Source organism: Myxocyprinus asiaticus, chromosome 46 (assembly GCF_019703515.2).
Source record: "Myxocyprinus asiaticus isolate MX2 ecotype Aquarium Trade chromosome 46, UBuf_Myxa_2, whole genome shotgun sequence".
NCBI classification, from domain to species: domain Eukaryota; kingdom Metazoa; phylum Chordata; class Actinopteri; order Cypriniformes; family Catostomidae; genus Myxocyprinus; species Myxocyprinus asiaticus.
In genome coordinates, this window is record NC_059389.1 from 31099825 (window position 1) to 31120796 (window position 20972).

General features: G+C 40.4%; 1 protein-coding gene across 2 annotated transcripts in view; it reads left to right on the plus strand.

Annotated features, from left to right (window-relative positions):
* LOC127435763 (Fanconi anemia group A protein) overlaps positions 1-20972 on the plus strand; it is a 132613-nt gene that overhangs the window by 30869 nt on the left and 80772 nt on the right. The window contains exons 6-8 of one of the 2 annotated variants that reach the window (XM_051689437.1): positions 325-392; positions 4841-4944; positions 6447-6539. In XM_051689437.1, coding sequence (XP_051545397.1) covers positions 325-392; positions 4841-4944; positions 6447-6539 — 265 coding nt within the window. Of the gene's footprint in view, positions 1-324; positions 393-4840; positions 4945-6446; positions 6540-6837; positions 10695-10813; positions 10916-20972 lie in introns of those variants that run through there. The other variant, XM_051689438.1, reaches the window with a different exon arrangement.

Below are 20972 nucleotides of genomic sequence, written 5' to 3' on the forward strand. Positions count from 1 at the left end.
CTTATAATTTGTGTGTCATTTAACGGGAAGATTTACTTAACCAATAATTGAAATGTACATGAAATCATTGCACAGGCAGTTAAGGCGCACCTTTAAATCAAGGAGGGGCATATAATGGAATATAAGATTCTTATTGAATGAAGGTTGACAAAGTCAGTGAGTGTGTATGAATACTTTACAATTAGATCCAAATATCTACTCCAAATAGTTATGAATATAATCATAATATAGTGTAATTAGACAAGAAAACAACAACAGTTAACTTGCTTTGTTCAAATATGTGAGAAATATCAGGGTTAAGTATGTGTTTTTATGTGAACACAGCCCGTGCTGGAGGTGATGTATCATCTACACACTCACAACATCCTCACACTGGAGTACATGCTGGAAAGGTACGTACACAAACCTGTGTGTAAAAACACAAATCAATGTTTTGCTAATTCTATTTGACATCAATTCAAGTAAAAGCATTACAAATATTATTAAATATAGAAATATTTAATTACAGTTTGTTTTTTAGAAATATTTTAACTAAATGTAGAAAACACTTATTCTAAGTTTGAAGACTGCAGCCCGTTCCACAAAAGTTGGTATGGGACAATGTAAGACCGGGTAGGTTAAGGAATGTTCAAAAAACACCTGTATGGGACATTCCACAGTTAAAAAGTTTCATTGTATCAGGTGATACTGTCATGATGGGGTATAAAATGAGCCTTCACGACAGGCTTGGTTGTTTACAAGCAAGGATGGTTCGAGGTTCATCAACTTTCAAAAGATATTCAAAGTTTTTCAATGTATGAATTGCAAGGAATTTAGAAATTTTACTATCTACAATCAATAATATTATTAAAAAACTGAATCAGAGATTACGAAATCTCTGTGTTTAAAAGACAAGGCCGAAAATCAATATTGAATTTATGCGTTCTTAGAGCCCTTAGAGCCTTAAAAGCTGTTATATTTTTGCTCTGAATATAATCACATGGGCTCAGGAATACTTCGGAAAACTGTTGTCGATAAACGTGGTTTGTCTCAAGTTGGAGAAGTGTGTTTTGGTCTGATAAGCCCACCTTTCAAATTGTTTTTGGATATAATTTATGTTATGTCCTCAGTGGCAAAAATACTTTTTTCCCAGGGTTTTTCCTGGGTCTAAAATGGTCTTTGGTGGTGACTGACGTATACGATCATCCACATGCTTGAAGTTGGTCTATTACATAATTGCATTTAAATAATATACAACAATTATTTAATTGCATATATTATGTTTACATTGGATACAAGTTATTTTTCACCATCTAAGTATATGAAACCTTTTGAATTCAACAGAGTTTTTTCATTTAGATGCTATGTAAAAACAAACAAAAGTTAATTTAACAACTTGTTTCTATAATTTATGTTTTTTAGAAGGACTAGCTACATTGACCTAACTACAGAAACAAGCTGTCATCCATGGTCTTACCTATGCTTATGTTCTAAAATATGTTCTGTTCAAATAATGTTTGATACAAGGAAATAAACTGGCCTTGTTTACCTTCAGATATTCCTAAAGATTACAACATAAAGAACTGTTGAGCAAACTTCAAGGCAACATGATGCAGTAAGTTTTGAGTTCACTCAACAACTGCCTTAATAATTGACCTCAGTAGCATTGCTTTGTTTAGTCAATGTGAATTAGTTTGTTCACTAAATGGAAAATTCCTGTTGAGAAAACAACTTATTTCTTGTTCAGCCAACTGTCAATTCACAATACGAGAACTTTCATTTTGTCATATTTTGAATTACTTTACATTAAGTTTACTGTAATCTTTGCCTCTGAAAAGAGGTGTGTCTTACAAGGCATGATGAACAGTTGATTGATAGACACACAATAGACCTCAACCCTTTACACACAAACTTCAATAACGGTGACAGTTAGCAAACCTAGTTAAAAGAAGACGAAGTTTAAAGATGAGTTCTTAACATCACCACACAACAATTAATTAACAGTGGCAACAAAAAACAACAGTAACAGCATAAAATCAGTAAACAGCTCAAATAAGCCTATAGCACTAACCCAATAATTTATTCATTTTGCAATGCATGCTGCAAACTTGCAAATCAGAAACATTGTTTAATATGAAATTGTTCGTTCAGACAACTTTGGTTAATCGGGACAACATTTGGTCTAACGTGTTTTTACGCAAGATGAATATCATTAATTTTGTTTTGGGGGCCCGAAATTTCACTTGGGTGGCTGCCAAAAAAATTTCAGTGCAGGAAAAACCCTGCAACTGTTACCAAAGCAAAATGTAAAAGCCAGTGTCTGTCATGGTATGGGGCTGTGTTATTAGTGTCCATAGCATGGTTAAAACTTGCACATCTGTGAAAGCACCATTAGTGCTGAAGTGTACATGAAAACTTTGGACCAACATATGCCATCTAGACTAAATCATTTTCAGGGACAAGCTTGCTTATTTGATCAAGACAACAGCAAGCCAAATTCTGCATGTATAACAACAGAGTGGCTTCATAGTTGAAGAGTGCAGGTGGTAGACTGGCCTGACTGCAGTCCAGATCTGTCTTCCATTAAAAACATGTGGCACATTATAAAGCACAATAAATGACAGAAGAGACCCCAGACTGTGGAGCAGCTGAAATCTTGTATCAAACAAAGTTTGGAAAAATTTCCACTTTCAAAACTGAAACACTGTGGTTATGTAACACTGTCGTAAACATGCCCCTATCCCAACTTTTTTGGAATGTGTTTCAGGCAACTAATTATATTTAAATATACTCATATATATGTATACTCTAAAACAGGGATGGGCAACTGGTGGCCTACGGGCCGTATACAGCCCTGTGTATCGTTGAATACGGCCCGTCAGACGAGACTGAGGATTGATTTTATTTCTTTGAAAAAGGGATTATGTAAAGATTGCATTCAGTTTATGATGTTATTACAACTATTGACCAGAAGAGGTCGCTTGTTCTTAGCAGACCTGCTGATCACTCTAGGATTCTAGCATTCAACATCTTACAGTTGCTCATCATTTATAAGGTCAATTGAGTTACATTTTACCTCAGCTTGTCAGCCACATAGTGCGCGCTATTGTTAATGTACGCAGGTGAAACCCATGTCTTTTGTTTGCCTGGATACGAAATCTGTCATTAAAGATTTCAATTTGATTTGCAAATACACCATTGATCAAGTGATCAAAGAGGCGTACAGTATGAGAGATACATACACCAGAGCTGCTCTCCTCACAGATGTAAAGGGTAAATAAAATACAAGGGTAAAAGGCATCAAAAGTTTTTACGAAATCCGTGACAGTGCGGGAATCACCAAAGACATCTAATGCTGTTTCGCCTGTGCTTGCGAAAAGCGAAAAAGTTGTTATAAGAGGGAGAAACTTCGAACAGATGCCTGACTGATTGTTGAAAAGTCTTGCAAATAGAGAGAATGTTCTCTGACGCACGGGACTGTTGAAAATGTTCTTGTAAATGTAAGTCTGAAGTATATTGCTTGTCAATTGAACATGAATTTGTACATGTGAACGGCATGTTTTAGTAAAAACGCAAGTTACAAAATAATTATATTTTTATAAATATTGTTAAATAAAAATGTTAATATAGATAACAAAATCTTTAAAAGAACATTGCATTAGTTGTGCATAGATTACCCACAATAATGAGGAAATTAAGTAAAGGAACATTGTTAGAGTGTGGATTTGTAATCCTGGCCCTCGCCCCCTTCAAAGTTGCCCATCTCTGCTCTAAAAGGTCATGAAACACTACAACACATTTGTAGTGATGTTAACAGATGTTTATGTCTTGCACACAAGGGAAGAGAATTTCAACATTTGTTATTTTTAATTTAAAGAGGAAACGGGTTAATTTAGGGATTTTTCTGGCTATTTTCATCTTTCGGGTTTGAAATGAACATTGAGTCAAAGTCACAGGAAGTGACGTACAAGATTTAAGCTTTCCATTGAATTTCAGTGCCTCTAAGTCACGGGTGTTCTTGATATTATTCATGAGAAGGTGTGGCCTTTGACGAGTGACCACCGCAGGCACTTATATTTGTGAATCAACGTCTTGAAATAAGTCTCAAAAGTTATAAAGTGTCAAACATTTGTGCATTAAATTACAGATATAAAATGACCAGTGTGATTCTGTGTACTGTATTGTGAGCTTACAAAACAGTGTATAATTGATTTGTGCATTCTGTTACGAGTAATTGTGAGAATCGTTGACTCTGTTACCTGTATTAGTGAAATAATAATGAGTGACTAAATCAGACAGTTGTCTTTTTCCCTCAGACGGTGGCGTTCAACATTTTTAGTTGGACTTTAACTTTGCCAGCTATTCAAATCTTACAATTTGTCATAGTTTATTCTGATATTTAGAGAGCCAGAATGGGCAACTGACAGATGACAGATTGCTTACACGCCTCATTCTCCCCTGCCCCACCCACTAGGGCTCTTGTTCTCACATCTGTCCATGCCTAGTTGAGTTGCATTTTTTAAATGAGAGGCAGACTTGAGCTGAAAGAGGAACCTTTAAAAATGTTAAATGTATACTTAAAAAAGAAATCAGTTAAAACATTAATGATCATTGTACTGTTTTCAATTGTATACGGGTAAAAAAGGAAATCCAAATGATTGATTTCTGTCTTTTTTTTTATTTATTTTTTTTACATTTTACACTGTGTCCACTCTTTTGGAATTGAGGTTTGTACAACAGCTACAGATACATTACTCACTCATGATATACAAAAACAGTTACAAAGTTATTATTCAAAAACTGGAATGTGGCACATATGATCACTATATTTATGTCATTGTATTTGTGATGTCATGTTCAGGGATGTGGCCGTGAGCTCATGGATCAGTGAGCAGTTAAAAGCTTTATGTTTCAAGATGATAACAACACCAGAAGACCACCAGATACGACAACAGATTCTGTCCAGTAAGTAACTGACTGTCTCGGCTGATTTTCATGAGCTCTGGATGTGTACACAACAGCACAAAAAAAACAAAGTTTATGGACACATACTCTTACAATAAACAGCTTTCTGGTGTCCAAGGAAACGAGCTCAATGTCACAAAGAAATCCAGTTATTTTTTCCCACTCATGGCAATAATGACAATTAAATCCATGTATTTAATATCATGGACTGATACAAGGAAGACCATTAAAAATGGAAAACATACTTTTTTCCTTTGCTGTATATTCTTAAAGCACATCATTGGTGCGTTGTAGGGTAAAGATTTGCTTATATTAGCCAAAAGCCAGTTTTTACATTTGTAGAGATGTGCAATATTTAAAAAAAAAAAAAAAAAATATATATATATATATATATATATATATATATAGATATATATATATATATATATATATATATAGATATATGTATATTAAAAGTTCTTAGAGCCTGAATGTTATGGTAGCTATGTGTGTTTTCTAAGTTTAATTACTTAGCAAAATTATATAATTATATATCAGGGGTCTTCAGACTTTTTCAGGACTAGGACCCCTTGATGGGTAGAGAGACAGAGCTGGGATCCACTGTTACATATTGTGTTCAATTTAGTGTTACGTTTTATGTCTATAATAACATGAATTAATATATATACTTTATGATGTTTACATTGCAAAGCTATTAAAATAATTGAATGACTATTTTTATTGAACATTAATGATTATTTGTATGCTGTATATTAATTGTATAAAGTCTAAAAGCCTAATTTAAAATAATCATTTTCAGTTTTGGCCAAGATTTTTTTTTTTTTTTTTTTGGTGCATCACTACAGTTAGCCGTTCCGTTTAAGGGCGAGTCCTGATCACCCTGTCAGGGTTTCTATTGCAGCACAACCATCTGGATGTACCCCTTTCATCCCTCACTTAAAACATTAATATTTAGCCTTATGCTGCAACAATGTTGTTTACATTGTTTGTTGTGTGTCAGCTGCAGTGTTTTATGGAATTTATATTGTTGTTTCAGATGTAGTCTGTGTTGATATTGTTGTGTCAGCTCTAGTGTGTGTTGCTGGGGAATACAGCTTAACCCAGTAACTAGTTTACTGAAGACAAAGTTTTTTCCATTTTACATAACTCCAATGGAAAAAATAAGCAAGACAGGTTAAAGATGAGTTCAAGGAGTGAACTAAATGAAAAAAACAAAATGGTAGAAATATTAGGCACATGGAAAATATACTTTTGCTAAAAAGATACTTTATCCTATATCTTTCTGAAATGACTAAATTAAACATGAGCATATAAAAGGTACAACACCAGTGCATATCTATTCTCTGGATAAAGTCGGGCTAAATGAGTAAATACTGTTACTGCATTCCTGACATCGCTTGTGAAATTCATAAATGATTCATTATTGAATATGTTGAAAAATGATTTTTAGTGTCAGCTGTAGTTTGTCATGATATTGATATATTCATGTTGTTGTGTTGCAGCTGTTGCATGTGTTCTGGTGCGGAGAGGTTTTGAAGACTCTGATCATAAACTCACCAATACCTGCTGCTCTATTCTCGATACCATGATTTCATGCAAGTCACCATTCATTAATTTCTACATGAGCAATATTTCATGCATAACAGGAAATTTACGTAGTGTCAGTATATAAATGGGTAGTTGATATGACATGCCAAACAGTGTCCTGTGGTGTGCTATACTACATTTAAAATGATTTTAAACAGCATTTTCCTAAATGTATTATATTAATTGTACATGCACTTTTTGACTGAATTAGAGACTACATTAAATATTGTGTAATGATTAGTCTTAGGTGTGTTGGAGTTGGAACCCAAGTGTGGAGTTTAATAGTATTTACATGTGCAATACAGGACAAGCCATGATGAGAATAATCCAAATAACCAATGACAAAAATAATAAAAAAACAAAGCAAGGCACTGAAGGCAGATAGCACACCAAAAAATGTAACAATGCAAGTTAGAAGAAAGGTGGAGAGGAAACTGGAGGAACGACCGGGACAGGACTCTCGGACTGTAGGGTTCAGACAGTGGAACAGACCTGAGCAGTAATCAAGACAAAGCTTTTGGCCAAAGCCTCTGCCACAGTATCAGCCATGACAGGACTCTCAGGGATGGCTTGAGGACTGGAGGAATGGCTGGGACAGGACTGAAGACAGGAGAGATGGCTGGAAGAAGACTCAGTACTGGACAGGCCATTGGGACAGGATCCAGGACTAAGGGATGGCTGGAACAGGATTTGGGATAGGACATGAGACCCCACCATATAGGAAGGTCTACTCCGTCTCTTAATTACTGTAATTCTGACACGATGTGTACTTGGCATAATATAAAGGAATATAATTTACTTGCACAGCTTCTTGCTGGTGTACAATTCGCAGCAGAGTGATGAAGAGCTCAAGCTCAAATACTCAATGGGTATGCTTTTTTTCTTGTTTTTTAGAAAAAGGTGGTGTGATAATCACACTGGGCACCAATTGAAATGAAGTGGGTCTCACACAAGACACCAAAGTATGTGGTGACTTTTGGTGACGTGTATGTGTGTGTGGGTATGAATATCAGATATCCCCTCCCTCCATCCTTGAGGCACCAGCAAATGGACCTTTTTCTAAATTAGAAATATGTAAATTGTAGTTGGTCATATTATTAATTTGTAGGACTTGTGAGATTTGGCCTAACCTTTAGAGCCCTTACTGTATTATCAACACAAGGAAGTTTATTTACAAAATAATCAGTTTTATTTACAAAAAGATACACAAGAAAAAATAACAACTACTAAATGGTTCTAATATGCTAATGGATAATATCAATTAATACATAAAGTGCATAGGATGGAAAGATGAAAGTGGTTGATTTGGATGTAGCAATGGTAAAATATGACTATTACCTTTTGGAAAGATAAACTGCTGTTTCTCTGTTAATTAACAAGATGAAGACCTTATTTCAAATTTACCAAATAACTCAAAGGTTATTTGCTAGATATTTGAGACATCAGTCATCCAGTCTAAAACAGCGTTTCTCAAACTGGGGTCCACGGACACCAAGGGGTCCTTTTCAAATAGCCAGGGGGTCTGTGGAAAATCCCTGAATTGTGAACATTGTGTTGCAGTGTTAGAATTAAAAATGAATAATAAAAAAAAGCAATAAAAAAAACTACTCAATCTAAAGCTATTGATTAGTATAAAAATACAACATAACAGAGGTTTAGAACAATTTATTCAAACAGCCTATATAAAAAAAAAAAGTTGTATATTCTGGGATAAATATTGGGGAAATCCGCTTATTCCCATGGTAACAGCCGCAGCGACTTCTCTGGTGAATGAATCTTGCTTCAAGATGAATTGGGGGAAATTACCTTTTACACGCATTACCTACAGGAGTTCCTGCTGATGACATTGGACAATATCCATCATAAATTGAGACACAGATCTGTTACTTCATCTAGTACAAAAAGAGAAGGGGTTTAACAATGTGCATTTCAAGTTATATAAACCATTTTGAATATTCACAAGCCACAGCTTTCTGACTGTATATACTTGTAATTATTTTGTTTAATCTTGCTAGATAAAGTATGCTACTGTCATATTATAAGTTAGTATAATATGACGATTGACGATCCAACTTCATGTCAAATGCAATCATATATTTCCTAAAGCAGTGACCCTTACTTTAAACATACCATCTGTCTAATAGTGATGGTCAATATTAGTTCATTTCATTGCATTTATACAGTATATAATTTTCCACTTAAGTATAACTGTAATTTATGTAATGTAACGCTTCTCACTTTTCCTTAACTTTGTTTTCAATTGAATTGGGGTGCCAGACAGTGACCAGCGGTCGACTGTGTGACTGGAAGCTTCTTTCTGTCAGTCAAGTCATTATTTCAGTTACATATGAAAAGTTAAAAACGCACAAAGGGAGTATATGGAAAATTATCACATAAACCACTACCCTTGGAAAAAGTATCACTCTTCACAATAAAAGGAAGGAATAAAGTTCAAAACACTCAGTATTTGCAGTCTTTTTCAATTATATTGTCATCAATTTAAAATACAAAGCAATAATTGTCCCACAAGCATAAGAGTTAAAACGCTCAATAAACAACACATTCCAAAAAATCAAACACAGAGGATCCACCAGAGAATAACAAAGTTCAATAATGGAGTCAAAAAGCAGTCAAAGCAGTTTAGTCAACTTTAGTTGGTGATTTACTTATTACACTGTCGATGCTAGTTCCAGACCAAACTTCTAATTGACTCTTAAAGCTGGACACTGTATTTGTCCATAATACAGGTGTTTACAACTCTGCACTATCCAAATCCTTTACACTCGGGAAGCTCTATTTACACAACCGTAACTTCCTTGCATCAACAGGTTAGATATGTATCTTCCGCTATATTTGACGATGGGGTACTTTAACCAAAAAACAACAAAACACTGTTTTTGTTAGGGTCCAAAAGCATGAGTTAGCTAGCAGAGCTAACATGTGCTGCTTGTCTTTCACACTCTTACATCTGCCATCTTGATTTTCAACATATCCTGGTTTAAAGGTGAAAGTAGGGGCGGAGCTAAGATCGACTCCATCTTGTTCACTTACCACTATAGGATGTTTTTAATGGATGAAGGCAAATTGCATCTTCTCATTCGTTTTTTTATTTTTTATGATATTGACATGAAATAATGTGTTTTGTGATAGTGAATGACAGCGTCACACTGCACCCTCCCTGGAAAAGCCGGCCTAAAAGGGAAGGCGCATAAATACACATTAGTTTTCTTTGAGGTCATGCTCAGTGAATCAGAGAAATTCTTCCTCTTCACTGTCCTCCTAGAATATTTTTAGCACACAACGTCTTTGTTGTGCCTCAGTTTCCTGAGCCGAGGGAAAATAAGGCTTCAGTCTGGAGACGTGAACAACTCTTAAATGCTCTCCGCTTTCCTCTAGAACAATCTTGTAGTTAAGGGGTCCTAACTTCTCCACTATCCTAAAGGGTCCTTGCCATTTTGGAGCAAGTTTGGCAGTAAAAGATTACTCTGTCTTTGAGTAAGGGTGAGTGCATAACCAGACTCTGTTGTTCTCCTCATACACAACTTCTCTCCATCTCTTATCATAATTCCTTTTTTGTTGTTGCCGAGCTGTATTAAATCTTTCCTCAACATATTCCTGCATCTGACTTAATTCTGACATTTTCCCATAGCAAGGATCATCAGGAGAAACATCTCGTGGTTGTAGCAATACATCCTTGTGACTTCTGAGGGAGCGATGAAGATTTAGCTCAGCTGGTATTACTCATGTGGACACATGAACAGCGGAATTAAGTGCAAACCTTAACTCTGGTAGGAGCTTATCCCAGTCCTTGTGATTGTCACCGACATAAGAGGCCACCATAGTTTTAAGAGTTCGGTTGACCCTCTCAGTGAGATTTGTCTGAGGATGGTAAGCAGTTGTCATCAACTGTCCGATGTTCCACTTTTCCTGAAACATGGAAGAGACAAACTGCGATCCTCGATCGGACAAGATGTTATCAGGGACACCTCATCGAGTGAGCATTTCTCTGACGAATACTTTGGAAATTGTTTCAGCTGTAGTTTTTTGTAGACTGAAGAGCTCCACCCATCTGGAATAGTAGTCCACAAATACTAGCAGATACATATTCCCAGATGCACTCCTTGGAAATGGACCCATCATGTCTACACTTAGCATTTCCCAAGGTCATTGTACAAAAGTTTGTTGTAATGAACCAGGTAGTCGACGGCATTCAGGTTTATAACATTGGCAAGTGCTACAGTTTTGTACAAATGACTTGACATCTTGGTTTATATTCATCCAGAACGCAAGGTTTGCAGTCTTTTGAAGGTCTTAAAGCTGCCAAGATGTCCAGCTAAAAGGTCTTCATGGAAGAACTGAAGCAGCTGAGGACAAAGAACTATGGGTATGCATATTTCATACAAATTTTTGTGTGGAAACTGTACAACTTTATAGACTCTGTGTTCTAATATAGTGAATTTGGTTGTCGGATTGACCATGACTGCTCCTGATTTCACTATTTTCTCATACAGTTGTTGAATGTTGGGATCAGCCTGCTGTGCATTTCAGAGGTCATGATCTGTGATAGGCAGAGCTCCCTTTTAATCTGGTTTCTCCTCAGACTTCAGTGATACCATGGTGGAACAAGTTTGAATTGGAGTTTCAGGGTTGTCCACAGGTGCTCTGGACAAGGCATCTGAAACCATGTTATATTTACCTTTCCTGTACTCCACTGTAAATGTAAATTCTTGGAGAAGAAGTGTCCACCGAATTAGGCGAGTGTTGGGCTTCTGAGTGTTAAAGACCCATACCATGGAAGAATGATCAGTGACCACAGTAAAGAATTTTCTTTCAAGGTAATAGCTCCATTTTTGTAGAGCCCACATGACTGCCAAGCATTCTTGCTCTGTGGTGGTGTAATTTCTTTCAACAGGATTTAAGGTATGACTAGCAAAAGCCAAGACTTCCTCTGTGCCTAGTCCTGTTTGCTGCACCAGGACAGCTCCTAAGCTGACCTCACTGGCATCAGTGTAGACGATGAAGGGGGGGATTAAGATTAGGATGTCCCAGCACAAGTGGAGCTACCAGAAGTAGTTTAAGGGCTTGAAAGGAAGTTTGACATTGCAGACTCCACACACATTTAGCTCCTTTCCTTTTTAAAGCATTAAGTTGGAAAAAATGTGGGACGAACCGGTGGGACCATCCAGCCATCCCTAAGAACCTCTGAACCTCCTTGATGTTTTTTGGCACAGGGAATTCCTGATCAGCTTTGGTTTTGTCTGGGTCGGCCTCAATTCCTGAAGCAGTCGCAATGTGACCTAGGAACTTAAAAGAAGTACAGAAAAAGTGAGTTTTATTCATATTAACAGTCACACTGGCTTGTCTCAGTTTATCCAAAACAGCTTGGATGTCCTGGAAATGCTGTTCCCAAGATGGAGAGTAGATAATGATGTTGTCTAGATAAATTAAACAATTCTTGTCCTGCAAATCTCCAAGGACCCTTTCCATAAGCTGTTGGAAGGTGGCTGGGGCATTTTTGAGGCCAAAGGCCATGACCTTAAAATGAAATAATCCCTGACTACATATGAAAGAAGTTTTTTCTTGACTGTCTTCGTCTATTTGCACCTGCCAATAGCCACTTTTCAGATCCAAGGTGGAGAAAACTACAGTCCCACTTAGGGATTCTAAGATTTCCTGGACTGAAAGAAGTGGATAGGCATCTGACAGTGTGACTGAATTTAACTTTCGATAGTCTACACAGAAGTGATATCCTCCAGTTTTCTTTGGTATTAGCACTACTGGGGAAGCCGATGACGAAGAAGAAGGTTATATGACATTTTTAGCTAACATCTCATCAGTGAGTTGCTTAATCACCTTTTGTTCAGTGGGAGAGACACGGGAAGGTTTTTATTTTATGGGAGCATCTTGAGTGGCATAGATTTTGTGTGTCAAAACACTTGTTTGACCCAGTACATCAGTGCAGACATTAGCATTCTCTTTAAGTTGTATTGCAAGAAGTTTCTTTCCACTCTCATCTAAACAAGAGTGTTGACAGGCATTTGCAACAGGACTGGTTCTTCCTTCAAGGTATCAGGGGCCACAGGAGAGAAAAGAGCCAGAGGTGAAGTATGATTCCAATCATAGGTTGGAATGGGACTCTTCAAAAGAGAATATCTTTGTTCGGTTTGGAACCAGTAAATATTACTTCTAACATCCATTTGAAGACCACTGAAGATCATCTAAACCCAATACAACAGGAAAAGCAAGCATTTGTGGGGTGAGAAAGGCAACAGGTATGGGTATTGTCAGTGTCTGCAGAGTAATTTGAACTTCACCTCATCCTACTGGTTTACGGGCTCCACCATCAGCTAGATAGATTGGCCCATCCATCCAAGGTTTGAGTTCTTTGGAATAATGTTCAGCAGTTAACTACATTTTCTCATTCAGCAGGGTATAGGAGGATCCTGTATCCACCAGGGCTAGGCCTTTCCAGGAATCAGTGACTACAGGATCGCTCAACTGCTGAAGAAGAATTGGAGAGGAAGGATGAAGGGGGAAGTGCATGGACTCCATATGAGTGGCAGTGCTAGCAGTAGGATGGTGGCCTTTAGAAGAATTTGAACTTTGTTGGCTTTGGGAGAATTTGAAGCTTCTCCCAAAGACCCACTCTGAGGACAAGTGTCTGGAGAATGAGGACCCTTACACCGCCAACAGAAGGGAGTTTTAGAGGAATTTTGGGTAACTGAGCTGGTACTGGATTATTCAACTGAATAGGAGCAGGGGTAGTCATTCTGAGATTCCAATACGGTTATTTCCGTTGTTCATATTGTAACTGGCTTTCCCTGTCCTTTTCCAGCTGTTGCCCAAGACGGACTAAACCATCAATAGTTGTGACGCTGTTGCTCAGAAGCTGACTTGCCATCTGTGGATTGATGTTTTTCAAAATCAACTTAAAAATGTCCTCTTCCTAGATGTTCGGTTTCCAGTGTTTACACAGAGCACGATACATGTAAACAAAATCTCGTATACTTTCTCCTTCCTTCTGTATACCTGTTCTCACTCTCTCAGCCAGCTCATCCTCATAGTCCTCAGACAAAAAAGAAGAAAGGAATTTCCATTCAAACTCTTGCCAAGTAGTTGTTTCTAGCTGTGCAGCATCCCTCCAGTCTCTGGCAATTCCATGAATCACATTCCTGAGAGTGGCAAATAACTCCTCATCAGAAAGAGCATGAAGAGCCAGGAAATCATGACATTTTTCTTGAAAAAGCAGAAGATTATCACAATCTTCCATTCTTCCAAAACATGGAAACTGGATTTTAATGGCCGTTTTCCCTACATATCATCCTCTACCATCAACAGGGATGACGGTCTCATTCGTGGGATTAAGTTTGTGCTCAGACATTCCATTCTGAAGTGTTGAGCGATGTTGTTGTAATCAGGCACTCACCATCGTAGCTTCCACAGCAGTAGAAGCAGGTGGAAGAGGAGAATGATGATGAAGGTCTATCTTCGGAGAAGGAGAGGTAATAGTTTGCACAGAGATGTTTGCTTTAATTGAGCTGTTATGAGAAGGCTTAAGAGCTTCAGCATCCAAAGCTAATTGATGCAGTTGCTGAGTACATTGGTGGAGTTCTAGTAGAGGGATTTTAGAGCTTGCCTCTACAGTTCGGTTGTGTATTTCTCGAGTACAATGATCAGTAACATTTTGAATGAACTCCAAAGTAGCAGCCATTGATACCATGACAGCATTGAAATCTTTGAATACCTCAGAGTGATGATTTTTAAGGCGCCAGACAGGATCATGTCACTCTCTCCTCCGGCGGTCTGGATCACCCTTTAAATCACTCTGCTCTCACTGCAAACACAAAACAGCTGTTAGAGGTGATTTCCCGCAGGTGCCAACCCTTTCCACACTCGCTCTCTCTGCCTCATTCTCCACAGACGTAGCTTGGCCACGCCTCATCACCACATACCCCCATCACCTGACACCCAGGACCAGGCGACGGCGTGTCTGGTGACCGGCAAGCCACTTTCTCTCTCTCTCTCTTTCTCTGTCTCTCCCCCTCACTCTTTCCCTCTCCCCTCATCCTCCCCTCATCTCTCCCAGGGTCCAAAGAGGCGGGAAAGACCTGCTGGCAGAAGGATGGCCGGAAGGGCAACACCTCCCTTCCAGAAAGGGAGGGGAGTACGTCAAGACGGAGGTTTCCCTGGCCTGAATCAGGTGGTGGAGAAGTGTGACTAGAAGGAGGGCGTGGCCGGGCTGTGAGGATGCATGCCTGGCGCTGAATTGTCCTAATCAGCCGAGAGGGGGAAATGGATGAGCCAGAGACACCAGTTCGACAGAGAGAGGGAGAGACGCATGAAGCTGTGTGTGTTTTGTGTTCTGCTGGAAAGCAGTTTTGTTGTGTTTTGTTCATTTGTTTATTAAAAGTTTACGTTGACTGCTCAGCTGGTTCCCACTGCCTCTTTGCCCATCTGAAGAACCTCGTTACACTGAGTACCCTATTATACAGCTGGCTTTGACGTTCTTGAGCATGGAGCAAATTCTCCTGTGTTAATTGCCCCAATGTGTGGAGTTTTGCTCTCAGGTCAAGAATGTATTAAATTTAGTTTTTGCTGTTTGAAGGTCCCTCCTACCAATTTTCTCAAAGGACGTTGAGCACACCACGCGGTCGATGGCCATACAATAATTATAATGGGGAGAACCCCTTGGAGGCTTGTGGAACCTCTTGTACTGCAAATAATAGGGACTCGAGCCACTTGTCCCAATTTTGAGCATCTTTGTGCACGAATTTACGAATCATCTTCTTTAGGGTCTGATTAAATTGTTCGACCAAGCTGTCCATTTGGGGGTGGTAAACACTCTTCTGAATCGGTTTAATCCCCAATAATTTGTACAGTTCGCTTAACGTACATGACAAACGTTGTGCCCTGATCAGTGAGGATTTCTTTCGGAATCCCCACTCGTGAGATTATTCCGAAGAGTGCCTCCGCTATACTACGTGCTGAGATGTTGCGCAGAGGCACTGCTTCTGATACTGGTATTTAACCAACACAAAGCGATGCCTGTGTGACGTCCGCTCTAATGGCACAACGAGGTCCATGCCAATTCGTTCGTAGGGGCCCTACTTCAAGGGAAGGTGGCGCAATGACACTCTTGGGGTGGCCAGCGGATTCACCAGCTGACGTTCACGGCATGCGGCACACCATCTGCGAACATCCCCGTGAATAGACGTTTCAGTGTTTTTCCTGCCCTAAGTGACCCACCATCCGATTATAATGAGCCGTCTGGAATAACATTTCCCGACGGCTCTTCGGTACTAACAATTGGGTTGTATCTTCCTTTGTCCGAGGGTCCTGTATCACTCGATACAACTGATCCTTGATAATTGAAAAATATGGATATGTGAGTGCAATGTCTGGCTGGAGATGCTGACCATCAATCACTTTCACTTGATCAGAGGTATGCCTAAGGGTCTTGTCTCGCATCTGCTCCAGAGGGAAATCCCTTGCAGGGAATCCTCTAAGGGCTGGGGAAGCCGGCACTTCCCTCTCCCTTACGTTGTCCTGATGCAAAGCTGATGTAGACAGCCCCGGCTCCACCTCCCCAGCCAGTGCATCGCAAACCACACCCCGAGACACTTTTTTACAGGACCCATCCACACAGATTTCCCTCAAAGCAGTAAATGCCGGCAAATTCATACCAAGATTAGTGGATGGGTGAGGTGGGGACTAACCGCAGCCTCGACACTGCTATTGTCCCTGAAATTGAATTATGACCATCAGTAATGGGTAATCGTGAATATTCCTGTGCACACACCTTACCTTCACCCGCCGGGGACCCGGACCAATGTCTCCACCTCCATTGTGGGGCATCGGTCCTGGAAATACCCAGGTTCCCCACAGCTCCAGCAGACCGGCCCAGACTTCACGCCCACACAGCGGATTCACCAGCCTATGAGGTAGAACAGAGAGGATTGGTTAAGCCAACAGGATGAACGGTCCATGGAACCGGGGAATGGGTTTTGGTACAGGAATTTCCCATTTCCGGGGAACAGGAACGGGATGAGGGGGAGAGAAGGGGGAGAAAGAGAGAAGAGGGCTCGCCAGCCCCCGTATATGCCACCATATGGTCCTCAGCCAGCTGTACTGCCCCATCCAGTGACGCCGGTCAGTGGCACTGGATCCACACCGCTGTCCCTTTCGGTATCCAGGTGATGAACTGCTCCAGTACCACCAAATCAAGTAGCTCCTCGGCGTTGCGATATTCAGCTAGCATCCACCCTCAGCAGGCGTCACGGAGCTGTCGGGAGAAGGCGAACGGTTGGCCGTGCTTCCCAAGTGTCAGTGTCCAGAAGCACTGGCGATGCTGCTCCGTGCTACGGCCGACCCACTGCAAGATGGCTCTTTTCATATCCTCGTACACCATGAGGTTGTTGACTGGTAGTTGGTGGGCCATGAGCTGGTTTTCCCCCGACAGCAGTGGCAGAAGCAGACCGCCCACCTGGAGTTCTGCCACTTCCATGCCTCTGCCGTCTGCTCAAACAGCTCTACAAAAGCCTCGGGCTCATCTCGCTGTCCCATCTTCGCGAGTGTGGCTGTAGTCGCTGTGGAAGATCCCTCCTGGAGTACTAAGCACCTTAAACACCTGCCCGTCCTCCGCTTGAGCCTGGACTAGTGCCTGGAATCACCACTCCTGTTCCATGCGTAGCTCAAGCAGGGCCTGATGTTGAGCCTGGTGGATGCTGGCGAGGGTCTTGAAGAGTTCGACCAGTGGTGAGGACTTCATTTCGACGTTTCCTTCAAGCAAATTCCAGGGTTTCGGCACCACTGTGTCAAGTCTCTTGGACTTGGACGGAGGAGGAAGCGGGGCCAGGTGAACAGTTGACGTAAATCTTTATTTTTACGCTCCAGTGCAAATTAATCCACTCTCACTGCAAAACAATCGTTAGAGGTGATTTCCCACAGGTGCAAACCCTTACCATGCTCACTCTCTCTGCCTCGCTCTCCACAGATGTCGCTCAGCCATGCCCCCATCACCACAGTATCCTTCAGACTTTGATGCTGTGTTCTGACAATTCCACTCAATTGTTGAAGAGTAAGAGTATCCATAAATCTGGGAGTCCCTTCTAGTGAAGGTTGTATTGGTGGCTTGAGATTTAAATCCCCAGTTAATTCCAAATCTAGCAGAGAATAACGAGATGGAAGAGCATGAAATACTTCCAGTGTACTGGAAAGTAGTGAGTGCGCTCCATCCCGATCAGAATCCATTTAGATCACAAGATCCTCTTGAGAAGACACCATTTTGTTTTCAGGTTGATTTAAAATTTTCTCCATGGGAAAACTAACTTTTGCAGTGATTTTGTTTGAGTTGAAAGGATTTCCTTTTGTTGTGTTGTGCAGAGTTTGGAGTGATTTTCCTCTTGATCAAGAATAAGTTCAATGTTTGGGTCCTATCTGGGGTGCCATTTTTTATGTAATGCTTCTCACTTTTCCTTAACTTTGTTTTCAATTGAACTGGGGTGCCAGACAGTGAACAGCTGTCGATTGTGTGACTGGCAGGATCTTTCTGTCAGTCAAATCATAATTTTAGTTACATAGGAACAGTTTAAAATGCACAAAAGAAGTATATGGAAAATTATTGTAAAGAATTCTCACATAAACCCCTACCCTTGGAAAAAGTATCACTTTTAACAGGAAGAAATAAAGTAAAAAAAAAAAAAAACTCAATATTTGCAGTCTTTTTCAATTATAACACACAAAGCAATAATTGTCCCACAAGCCTAAGACTTCAAACATTTAATAAATAACACATTCCAAAAAATTAAACATTGAGGATCCACCAGAGAATAACAAGGTTAAATTCTCAATAACAAGACTCAAAAAGCAGTCAGAGCAGGTTCTTGTAATCTGGAATGTGCCCTTCAGTGCCTATATGTCAGTGCAGAAGTTTCTTCATCTGGAACAAGCAGATGCACGAAACTTGAAGAAAAGTGGTTTGCTCGCCTGAGCATAACCTTGTTGCTGGTATTTCTGTTGTTATCTTCCTGGTATGGGGGACTCTTAGCTTGGCATTGTTATACTCTTGTAGTGAGACTTGGTACTTTGTCGATCTTTTCCTGTCTCTCTTGAATGGAGACTCAGAACATTAGATGATCTGGTACTGTCTCTCTCTCTCTGTGAATTGGAGACTCAGAATGTTGGATGGTCTGTTATTGTCTCTCTTACTCTCTCTGAACACAAATTGCTTTGTTACTGCCTCAGAGCTTGAATTGGTATATTCCGCTCGTCTCTGGACAGGAGACTAAGAATCTGCCATATCTGTTGATCTCTCTCATGGAGCGAGACTCAAATTCTGTTATTGCCGCCTGACTTGGCTGCAGGAAACTCAGAACTTGCTGTATCTGTTGCTCTCTATGAGAGAACAAAGAACAAAGGTGTGGCCATCCGGGTGATAGATTTATACATTTCTGATGAGGATGAGATTCTAGATTGGTACCTTCTTGTTTCAGGGTTAAGAGTGGCTGCTGACATCAGAGGGGGCACACACAATGTGGCCCACCATTCCTTCTCTGTGTGGAACTAATTTGCATAGTCTAACATTCACAGTTAGAAAAGTGTCTTTAAAAGTTGTACCAATGCATTGATCACTTTGCAAACCATCTCTGGTGAGGAGACGCTGCCCTTCCGGCTGTTCTGTCAGCCGGTGGCCCACCCCGCCTCCTATGAACCTGGGGAAAGAGATGAGGGGAGGCATGGAGAGAGGGAAAGGGCGAGCGGAGACGCACAGAGAGAGAACTTGCTCGCCGGCTCCCGGACACGCTGTCGCCCAGTCCTCAACCGTTCCTCCGCCCTCTGGCGGACACCAGCTCACGCCTCCCCCTGTGGACGGCAGCGAGTCCTCCGGCCTCTGATGGACGGAACAGCTCCTCCCCTTCTCGGCGGACGGCAGTGGTTCCTCCGGCTCTCGGCGGCCAGCAGCGACCTCTCCGTCCCCAGGCCGACGGCCGCAGCTGCTCCCCTGTTGGATGGCAGTGGCAAGGACTCCACAATAGCGCATCCCTCTTCCTTCACGGATTTTGGCACCCTGTAACAGTTAAAGGACGGGCAAGGAGGAGGCGGGAACTGGCTGAACTGTAAACAAACTTTAATGATATAAATGTACTTGAAACAACATAAAACATAAGGACACAGACACACATGCAGTGCGGCCACATGCGTCGCTCTCCCGCTGATCAGCTGATTCAGCGCCGGCCGTGCTCCATCATGGCCCGGCCATGCCCTCCTCCTCGTCACACCATGCATTAATTTATACCTTAATAGTTTAATTTGTATGAACTATTGTGCTAATCAAACAACTGCAATTTACGTAAACAGTTCTGAGAGCAAGCATCTAGTGGATGTGTTACAGTTAGTGTAAATTTTAGGGCATATGTATGCACATTTTGTCTTTCTTTGTGGCTTATCCATTTCAGCTTCTGCCACATGGCAAGTTAATGCTGCCTCTTGAATTTTTATGTACATCTTAGTGCAAACCTTAGGATGGGGGGTTTGAGATGTTGCACAGGATTTAGGTGATAAAGAGACCATTTGTGTGGCAATGGGCATCCTTTCCACTTTGTTAGAAGATCCTGTGGCTTTCTTTCCTGCACCACCAGTGTGTCTTGTGCTGCTTGTAACCCATTCTGTTGTGGTGACAAGCTCGCTGCACAGCATGCAACAACAAACCGAGCGCGAGCGAGTCGTGACCAAATTATTCTTCTGAAATGGATCTTTTTCATGAATCACCCGAAAAGAACTGAGGGTTTGAACTCATGAGCTTAGGTTAGCAGTTTGAATCAGATTCACTTTTTCAGCGAATCAGCTGTTAGTGAGCTCACAACTGGGAGTGCAAACATTTCAAAATAAGAGTCTCATGTGTATTTCGGGCTTCTTTACAATTAAAAGTCCCGTATTGTGTACCACTTTTTTTCTTCTGTTAATTATTGATTGGGATTGGAGTAGCACAATAAACTGCATCTGGGATTTCATTCAGTTTGCACTCTTGTAGTCTCTGTGTCTGGGCCATCTGGGAACCGTAAAAGACTAAGGCAATATTGTAAAACAATGTATATACTGTGTGTGTGTGTGTATGTGTGTGTGTATATATATATATACACACACACACACACACACACACACACACATATACATTATATATATGAGATCAAGCTTTTGATGCTTAGGACAATTGAGGGACTTGTTCACAACTATTACACAAGGTGAAAACATTCATTGATGCTCAAGAAGACAAAAAAGTACTATATGCATACTACATTTTATGTAATTATCTGTAATGTAGATTGTGAAGAGCAGTATTAAATAAAAAAATCTTATATTTTATCTCTTATATTTGTATAAATTATGAAAGGGGTGTGAACATTTATGAGACAAAAGGGAATGCAAACTTCTCAACTATATAT